The sequence below is a fragment of the Rhopalosiphum padi genome, chromosome 3 (genome assembly GCF_020882245.1).
Source record: "Rhopalosiphum padi isolate XX-2018 chromosome 3, ASM2088224v1, whole genome shotgun sequence".
NCBI classification, from domain to species: domain Eukaryota; kingdom Metazoa; phylum Arthropoda; class Insecta; order Hemiptera; family Aphididae; genus Rhopalosiphum; species Rhopalosiphum padi.
Window position 1 is genome coordinate 1,816,824 of NC_083599.1, and position 10,545 is coordinate 1,827,368.

A 10,545-nucleotide genomic window follows, 5' to 3' on the forward strand; every position below is an offset into this window, starting at 1 on the left:
TTTCATCTGTGCACATATTATTTACTTGATTTTGATTTGTGAATGTATTCTATATCATTTTAATAAAACATTCCCATGGTAGTATTAAATAATTTATCTACACTCTAAAAAAAAAAAAATAATTAAGCAGATACCTACATTATTTAAATAATTATAAAATAGCTTAGTTGGATTTCAAAACTCACCATGCGTTCATTGGTACCATTGATAGATACACTTTTATTTGTATTAATTGAACCATTATTAAGACTTTTAGCATCAGCAATCGCAAAATTAACATTAAAAGCATTGTAAGCATGATTAGCATTAATGTTTTCAAGACCATCATTCTTAAAATAATCAATAAAAACAATAATATGTTAAATTAAAAAGCTAGAAGTGAGAATTTATATTAAAAAAGAATATTAACTTTATACAAGGATAAGATATTATCAGGAAAATTTGATTCAATATTCTCATTACATTTTTCTAAAACTTTATCAATACAATACATACTTGTATTTTACAGATGATCATTTATTTTGCTATAATCCTGATAGTTAAAACATGTTTTAAAATAAAATAAGAGTAATTAATTGGTGAGTAAGGACTAATGAGTAACGAGGTATAATATAATATTAATAGATAAATATAATTAATTTTTTAATATAGATATGACAACAACCTACAATTTTAAATATTAACTTATTTACTATCTAATAACCTAATTAACTAAGTATCTCAATAACATAATAATATTATGTATTCATGAAATACAATATAATATTATAATATTATAAAATTGAATATTATTTATATTATTTTCAATTTTAATTAAGTACATGAGTTTTTTTATCATAATAAATAATTATTATACTAACATCTTTTGAAGTTAATTTATTAATATTATTAACATCTTCAACCCATTCCTAAAATAAAAAATATGAAAATAATATGAGTAACTTGCTTAATAGGCATATATATTTTTATTCATATAGATAAATTTGAATAACCATAATTGTTTGTGTTTGCTTTCATACAAGTTGGATATCTTAGAAGCATTTAGCTCATCATTTAAATTTCGTCTAACAGTCAATATTTTCTTTGTACGATCCTTCAGACAGTTATTGCTATTACTATCATTCCCTTTTAGTACAAAATAATACAAAATAATTCATAAATTAATATTTTACATGTAATTTTTACTAACAACATAGGTAGGTAAATAAAATAATATAATATAGAAATATTGGTTTAAAATAAATACAAACACACAACACTAATGTAAAGTGCATAACTTGGTTTCTACCTTCTTTTAAGTTTTTACTATTGTTTGATAATGAAACAAGATTTTCAGCTCTTTTTGAATTAAAAAAGTTAAAAAATAATTAATAAAACGTTATTACTGATACGCTCATTAAGAAAAAAAAATACATGCACATAGAAACTGACCATTGTCGCCTGTAGTATCAAAGTGCCATGTAGGAATAATATATAAGCTACAGAAAAACTGTAAAGAAATTATCGACTCGGATAATTTGTGAAAAAGAATACAATAATAATTAATACTGTGGGTATTTTTTTATATATATGTATACAATACGTCAATACCATATTTTTAATTTTTATGATATACTGTAAAAGTACCAATTTATTAATTAAAATATGTATTTAAATTGTTTGAAATAAATTTATTGTTAACAATTAATACGATGATATTTTTATGTTGGTAAAAAAAACAAAGGTTTTATTAGGTAGGAAAATAACAAATTAAAATAAATAATATAATTCTCCACAAATCAATAAAGTATAGTAAGAGATGTAAATATGTTATACAAATTTTCAGTGTTGTTTGTTTTACTCCAAAAAGATTTGATACACTTAAACGATGAACAAACAATATTGATTGTTTTCGAAAAAAAATATTAATCACTATTCATTTAACTGCTAAGAGACATTAGGTTTTGGTATGTATGCTTTTAGAGTTGAAACAAATGCAGTATTATGATAGTCATCAAAGATATGGTACTTCCCACCAAACATTTTTTTAGTTTTTTGAGTTATTTACATTAAGATTTAAAAGGAACGCAATTAAATTTATAAGAATGGTGTTTTATAAATGTAAGTAACATTCCCACTCAAAAAAATAGTTATGATTGTGGCGATCTAGGACAAATGGACGCGGCCATTAAAACATAAATTATAATAATATTTATTTTCCGGATATAGGGAAACTATACCATAATCATAATTGATGTTATGGAATTCTTTTGTGTATTTTTTTTTTGTATATATCAAACGCCTATTCAAATTTAAGAGTTATTTTCAGAAATATTTTATCAACTGACATGTCCACGGCAAAGTAATTGTAAAGTCCACAAAACATAGAATGCTCGCGGTCGTGTTTTTGTCATTCGTGTATGCAAGATCAGTTTTGCATACGCTATCGCTAACGTCAGCCGTTGTCTATCGAATTATTCTTATTTATTTATTAAATATAATATAATATTGTATATTGTATAGTCTTACGTAATATATATTAACAAACACGTAAAACATTGAGTCATTGTATGTTTCAAGTTACATTTTAAGAGGAGTATAGGGGGCAGTGCCGCAACTACACCAATTTGGGCCCGTGTGCAAATAAAATTAATGCCCCCCTCCTGTCTTGAAAATTAATTTTTCCAAATTTGAAAACATACTTTGGAATTTTGAATTTTTACTCATACAAATATAAACAAAAATAAGGTTAACATAAGGAAAACACATACAAGTATGTATTTACAAATAAAAAAATGTAATAATTTGTAACCTTTTTTTATTAATTTTAAATATAAATAATTATCAAGTAACAATTTAATTGAACACACTATACATAAGCATTAACAGCCAATTAAAAAATTGAAAAAAAAAATACATTACTCACTTTAAAAAATTCTTTTTTCTTGCCTTTTTGTTGGCAAAATTGTCAATTATATTTTCTATGTTAATATCATTTGTTTGTTGTCTTTCAATATTAAGCAAAGCTATACTTGAAAGTCTCTCTTGACCGATGGAGTTTCGTAAGTAATTTTTGATAAGTTTAAGCTTTGAAAAGGATCTCTTAACTCATACTATATAGGCCGGTCAAAATACGCGTTCCTTCGCATGACGCGCTTTAATCAATTGCAACCAAACTATTTTTAATTTCGGTTATACGGGCCGCAAAAGAAACGTTAATATACGATAACGTTGTGTTGTACAAGACCAAATCGATCTATTGTTCAATAATTATTAATTATTATTATATTATTATAACAAAATCTTTTTATTTTTTTCTTTCTACATACTTTTCAATTTTTATCATTGGGCCCCCCATTATAGGTTGGGGCCCTGGGCCCGTGTGTTTGACACACGCAACACACCCGGTTATTGCGGCACTGATAGGGGGTGTGGGAGACATTGCCCCCCATAATTTTATTAACTTACTATTTCAATGCATAGGTACACTAAGCTGAAACCCACGCTACGCCACTGGTGTAGAATATTAAACACTGTTTTATTTTCGTGAATGCTGTACTGTTTAAATAAATATATAATATATAATATATATGTGTTTTCTACCAGTCATTAATATCGAATTTATTAAAAGTAAAAATGTTTAGACTTCCAAATTATATTTATATTGATTCAACAAAGATATTAGTTGGCGATGTATCGAGTGTAAAGCGTAATAATGTGATCGTATTTATTTAATAGTTAGCCAAATTGTTAATGACATTGAAAAAGACTATATTAAAACCATTCATCTGATAATTTAGAAATTGAAGCAAGGAAAGCGGTGCAAATTTAAAAAGCATATTGAACTTAGTGCTCAAGAAGTTTTAGGCACTGTACCAATATATTTTTACAGGTAACAATAATAAATAATTATAACTAGGGATAGAATTTAAAATTAAAATAATAATTGTAGATCTTCAATAGATTAATACAACTTCCTATACATAAATTTATTTTGAACAAATATTTTTGAAGTGGTTGCTACAATAACCAACAATTAATTCTTAACGGTTAAACTTTCACATTTTATAATATAATTATTAAAAATTAGATTGTATAGTTACTTAGTGTTTTGTTCAGGACAATGTGCTTTAATAAATTTTAAATTGCATTCTTTTGTACAGCATGCATTTATAATAAATTTATTTCTTTCTTGTCTTTCAAATTGTTCTACAGTATCTGAAACCATAATTAAATTAGAATCATTGATATATTATTATGCCGTTATATAATTTATAGGTGATAAAAGTTACAAAGTTACAGCTATGCTATCTTTTCGTCTTTATATAGAATTTTGAATAGTAACTAACTCAAAATACAAGTTACAAAATACTATAACAAAATCAATTATTTAGTTAGGTAAGCAGCATGTAATAATTATATTACGTTTTATTTAAACCAATACATTTGTAATGAAATTATTTTGATTTTGAGCTAAGTGCGATAAATGTATTGATTTTACAATGATGTGTGTTTGTGGGGCGAGGCACGTTTGGGCCGGGGACGTTTAGGTCACTAATAAAAATGCAACCCGTTTGGACCAGGATTTTGTGAACCCGCTTGGGCCAACTTTTTTTCTAGTACATTTAAGATAAAGTACTTCTAATTAATTACTAGAAAGCCCGATTACGCTCGCGCTTTTATTTTACATTGGTTAAGTTCATACGCACCGTATCGGCGAGCAAAGCACGCCATCGTCAGAGTAATAAGATGTTCAGTTAAACTGTGTAAACTAATTTGTAATTTGTAGATTATGTACAGAACAAAATTATTTATAATTGATAACTGACCAAAAACCCACAGTTATATTATACATACAACATACGTATAATACAAATATACAAATACAATATATATACAAATATATAATAAATATATCTGTTACAAAACGGCCTTATCGGCCGGTGCGATAATACTAATTGGCAATATTGCGGTTATTCGGTTATACATTATTATCAAAAATTTAAAACACTATGTTCTACGTATGCACAATGGTGACATCGAGGCCCAGTTCCTATAGCTCATACTATACTAGGTTAGTATTAGTATTTTCAATTTTGGTTAGTACACTCTTAATATTCGTGTAGTTAAAATGGATATCCAAATCGAAAATGTTTTCCAAAAAAAACGAGGTAATACGTGTATTATAATTGTGTATTGTTGATAATTTTAAACTCAGTAAATGTAATATTTTAATGAATAGTAGGTCTATCTTTTTTATTATAAAAAACTATTAGTTTAACATTTGTATTCATAATAATAGTATAATATAATATAATATAAATAATATAATTATCAAATCATAACACGTTTTTTTTTTTAGAATATTATAAACTTTACTTAATATTTAGACCCCCCCCCCACAAAAAAAGAAAATACGTCACTACCGGTAATAATTTTTTTTTAATTTAGGGTGCAAAACGTATAAAGAACCTTGTACTTAATTTTAAATCTTAGGTATACGAGTAAACAGGCATTTTTTTATACATTTAATAATTTGTAATTTTCTTGAATATGACAAAATTCTAATTCTTAATGCTTATAAATAAATACTATTAAAATAACGGTTTGATATTTTAATATAATTATCGCTTCGCTTAGAATAATAAAATCTAAAATGTATGAGATTATTTAGTTACGGCGATGACAACAATATAATGTCAGGCCTACCCAAGGAGACATCAGACAATTAGTTGGGCACTATTATAGGTGAACCCAGGTATTATAATAATATGTAAAATAAATATTACTTGTGTACGCGACTGCTCGAGAAAATAGCCACTTTCAGTATAGTGTTCTAAATCATAGATACTGTAAAAAAAAAAAATATTATATGGCTTAATCAAATAGGTAATTTACAATTACCGATGATGTTTGTAAATCAACAAACAATTATTATTATAAACCTAATTTTCTTTAAAACAAGTTTTATATAATAGTTTTATTACATTTGTCTTGTTATTAAAGTTATAATGTTCAAATACAGTTTGCGGTTGATCACACCCGAAATGATGGTTGTGCAAAAAATACGACTAGCATGCAATTTACCTAATGTCGCAATTAATGGATTCGGTCGAATAGGGAAATGTGTACTCAGATTAGCCCTCCAGTATAACGTAAATGTAAGTCCCTAGTCCAATGGATTATATAGTATGTAGCTATATCGATCTTAAAAATGGGCCATCGTGCACATATAATTTGTTTTTTATTGTTGGTGGTATGAATTTATTTATTTTTTCATCGTTAGGTGGTTGCTGTGAACGAGCCGAGTGCCGATGCAGCGACGATCGCGCACTCGTTCAAATACGACACGGTTCACGGAACGTATCCCGCGAAGGTTTGCGTACGCGAAAACAGTCTCGACATCAATGGTTATAATTACTATACGACTTTAATATTATCAAGATAATATAAATTTGACGTCGATATAACTGAATATTATTATTATTATTGTGTACATGTTTGTCTCTACAGGCAATATCTTGAAAGTATATGGAGAAGAAAACCCAGAAAAGATCAAGTGGAATGAATTACCGGTAGATTACGTGATAGATTCGACCGGAAGGTTCACCGAAGTCGCACTAGCCAAGGTGCGTTTAGTATAAAAAACGTTTTTTAATGAGATATAATATTATTTAAAAATATAATAATCTTTATAAAAAAGTCTAAAAGTCTTTATAAAGTATAAGTACTTATATTATTCTTACTACTTAGTAGTTAGTACCTATTATAGTACGGTATGAAGTTTATGACTAGTTCTGTTCTGCAATAATCTAGTAACACTTTAATGATATTTATAGAAACACATGGCTGCGGGAGTGAAAAAGGTGATTATCAGCGCGCCAAGCAAAGACGCACCTATGTTCGTGAAGGGCGTCAACTTCAATGAGTATAAAAAGTGTATGGAGGTGGTGTCAAATGCGTCGTGCACGACTAATTGTGCGGCACCGTTGTTGAATATTATAAACAAAAAGTTCGGCGTAGAAAACTGTCTCTTGACCACAGTTCATGCCATGACATCTAGTCAGGCTGTTCTTGACAAAACTAAAGACGTGAGAAGCAATTTTTATAATACTATAAATTACATTTTTGTCGGTTTTTCTGCTTCATTTTAATACGAATGTCAAAATGTACCTATCTTGCATAATAGTTATTTCAAAACCGTTTTGTCATCTCTATCTAAATGCACAATACAAAATGTATTTCTAAAATGTACTACTAACATAAGTACCCATACATCACGTTTAAAATGAGATCCTTTTTTTTTGCAAAACATGTTCAGTTCCCGAAGAACTTCGAACGGTTAACAATTTTTTCCCGTTTTTAGTAAATAATTCCGTTATAATCTAGTTATTTCCATATTATCTTACTTATACTCGTATACATAACGTCTGGATATATATATATATATATATATACGTATGTAGGTAAAAGAAAAACCGGTACACGGAAAACAAACAAATATTTTTTCTGTTTTGAATTAAATTAATTAAAAACCAAAGCTATAATATATATAACTTAATTGCCGTATTCTATATTGTGTAATATTATGAACCCTTTACAGGCCTTGCAACGAATGTAACATTTACCAAACATAATAGACACAATATTACCAACAATATCATTAACATTTTTTTTAAAAAAAATACTATTTTTAGAAGTTGTATTAGAATTGAGCCGTTACATCATAACCTAATTTACTTGTTATGTTTATGATTTTCCGTATCAGAGGTCAGCCCCTGGAAACATTGTGCACAGCTCCACGGGCGCTGCGGAAGCCTTGGGAATCATTATTCCTGAACTAAAAGGAAAAGTGACCGGTGACTCCATAAGAGTGCCCACACTGGACGTGTCGCTGCTGAAACTTTATATAAAGTAACGTAATTTATATGAATAAATATATATTAATTATATCGTATAGAGTATAGACTATGAAATAGCCAATGTGGTATATAATGCGAGAACTACGCACGACAGATAGTGTATGGTTAATATAATATAAAAATGAAAAAAGGAGTGAAGTATTCTTTGCGTATTTGTGCAATTGTGTCTGTGCGCCGCAGCAAACTATGAAAATATATAGATATTTTGTTTCTTAATAAAAACATAAGTGTTTAGGTACTCATGCAACGAATATTTCAAATTTTCGTTTTTTTTTGTTTAATTTTTATTTTATATAAATAGCCTTAAAAATCCCGTGAAATTAGAGGAAATCAAGTGTGCGATCTGGGAAACTGTGACATTATGCGACAATGATGTGTATTCCTTCATCGAAGATAAGACTAAACTCGTCAGTTCCGATCTCATTGGCCATCTGTATTCAGCAATAGTTGATTTCAACCAAGTGTCGATCATCGGTGGAAAATTCGTAACGATTGGTGCTTGGTATGACAACGAGATGGGCTATTCGAAAAGGCTTATAGATCTCTTCAATCATATGGTGAAAGTGGATAAAGATATAGCCGATAAGAAATGATATCAATCAAAGACGTTCTAAGGTGTAATGATGGCTTTTTTGATCATACCCTATGCCATTTGTTTCATCCAATAAATATAACTACGCCAATATGGCAATTAACTATTAAGTGTTGTTCATATTATGCTATGTTTCTGTGTCCCGTAGTAATGTCTTGATAGAGAGGTGTTCTCTGAATGGTTCTAATTGGACGACAGATTTTACCGTCATTAATTGACTACTTTTTGTTTTCATAATATGTTTTAACATGTGTTACCATATTTATCGTATAGATTTTTATAAAAGTATATTATTATTAAATACTGGTTTCGTTACATGCTGAGACTTAGATACCTAGTTTTTTTGTTGTTCCTATCAGAAACTTGTTTTATTTATACAAACTACAAAGTAATAATATATTGAAGTTGAACGTATCATATTTATATGAACTATATAGTATATATGTATATAGACGATTGCGCTAAATTAGTGGTACATTTTTTATTTTATAATACTTAAAATAATACATTCTATATGAGAATATGTACATATCAAAATCTAAATATTTTTAACTTGAATAAAAAATAAATAAATAATAAATAATAATAAATAATTTTTTATATTTTTAAACTTATTCGTTATTATTGATTAAATAAAAGACAACTTTTATATTCAATACTATAAACGTATACATCTATTTTTATAATTAATTTTTATAGTTATATTTTTTGATTTAAATAAGGTGTTCGCTAAATACAGTGATATCAAACTTAAATCATACAAGATGATTACTCTAATTACTAGGTATCACAACTTTCTCGCCCAGTATTTGGTTATCGCGGTTGCCGGTTACTACTACAATACGATATATTATGACGTACAATACTTTATGGTTATCGTTATCTCGAGATAAAATTTCGATATGATATTGTTATTTACTTTTGAAAAATCTAATAACACCTTCATAAAACTTGTAACTGAAGATTTTTAATTTTTCAATGGCTAAATGAAAAAAAAAATATTAGCTAAACATGCATAAATTAAATAGTTTTATACATTTCTATAAATTAAATTGTATAAACTCTTCTGTAAAAATCAAAAATTATGAATATTCTAAAGATAATTAATGATTTAAGATTAACTTAAATATAAAAATGCACAAAAAAAATATTATTCCACAAACATATTTATATTTTAAAAACTATGACAACAAAATTACTTGACTCAAATAAATGTTTTTACTATCAATTTTTTTCTAAAAATCAAATTATGTTATGCCATAAATATAGCGCAATTTTCTAAAAATTAAATGTAAAAAAAAAATAATTAAAAAATATTGGTTAGAACAAAAAAGATATTTCTTTAGTCGGTATTCTTTCGTCTGTACACACTGTATATTTCGTATATATAAACAGAGATAAAAACTATTTATACTATCCTTAGACTCGGTGCCCTATATATTTGTCTGGTCTGATTAAAAACAAATATGTTTATACTTTAATTAAAATTCTGTTATACCTACATATTATAGCGACTATTATTTATTATTATTATTATTTGTTTTAACTTGAACGCATTTAATTTTTCAATATTGTTGCGTGAGTTGAAATCAGTAAAAACTGTGGAAAGTAAATTTAATTTTAAATTGTATATTTTATAACCCGAAATTTATAAAATTATGAAATCAACGAGAAATAAAATAATTACGAATTATGTGTTCTATCGCTGTACGTTACTTTTTTTAACAACTTAACACAGCGTATTTGCACAACTGGACGTGTAATTTAAATAAATAGAATCAAAAAAAATAACATTGATTTTAGAAATCAAATGCTAATAATAGTGTCTAATAAAAATATTAATTTAATCTTACTATACTTGTGATTAAATTATATTCAAGTAGTACGAGTAGTAATGAGTAGGTACCCTCCAAAATTCATATTTCAATGAAATAGAAAAAAAAGAAAATTATTTTTGTTTTTAATTTTTATCGTACAATGATAATGACGATAACGTACAAATACACTTTTTCGGAAAAAAATAATTCAGACTACTGCCATAATAATAGTTAA

The 10,545-nt window shown here is 26.9% G+C and overlaps 1 protein-coding gene across 1 annotated transcript; it reads left to right on the top strand.

Annotated features, from left to right (window-relative positions):
* The first annotated feature begins 6,011 nt into the window (after positions 1-6,011).
* Positions 6,012-8,597, top strand: LOC132924619 (uncharacterized). Its single transcript, XM_060989026.1, has 6 exons — positions 6,012-6,140; positions 6,266-6,389; positions 6,493-6,608; positions 6,819-7,070; positions 7,748-7,893; positions 8,203-8,597. Exons 1-6 carry the CDS (start codon positions 6,027-6,029, stop codon positions 8,492-8,494), a joined length of 1,044 nt encoding a protein of 347 aa, XP_060845009.1. The 5' UTR covers positions 6,012-6,026; the 3' UTR covers positions 8,495-8,597.
* Positions 8,598-10,545: the final 1,948 nt, after the last annotated feature.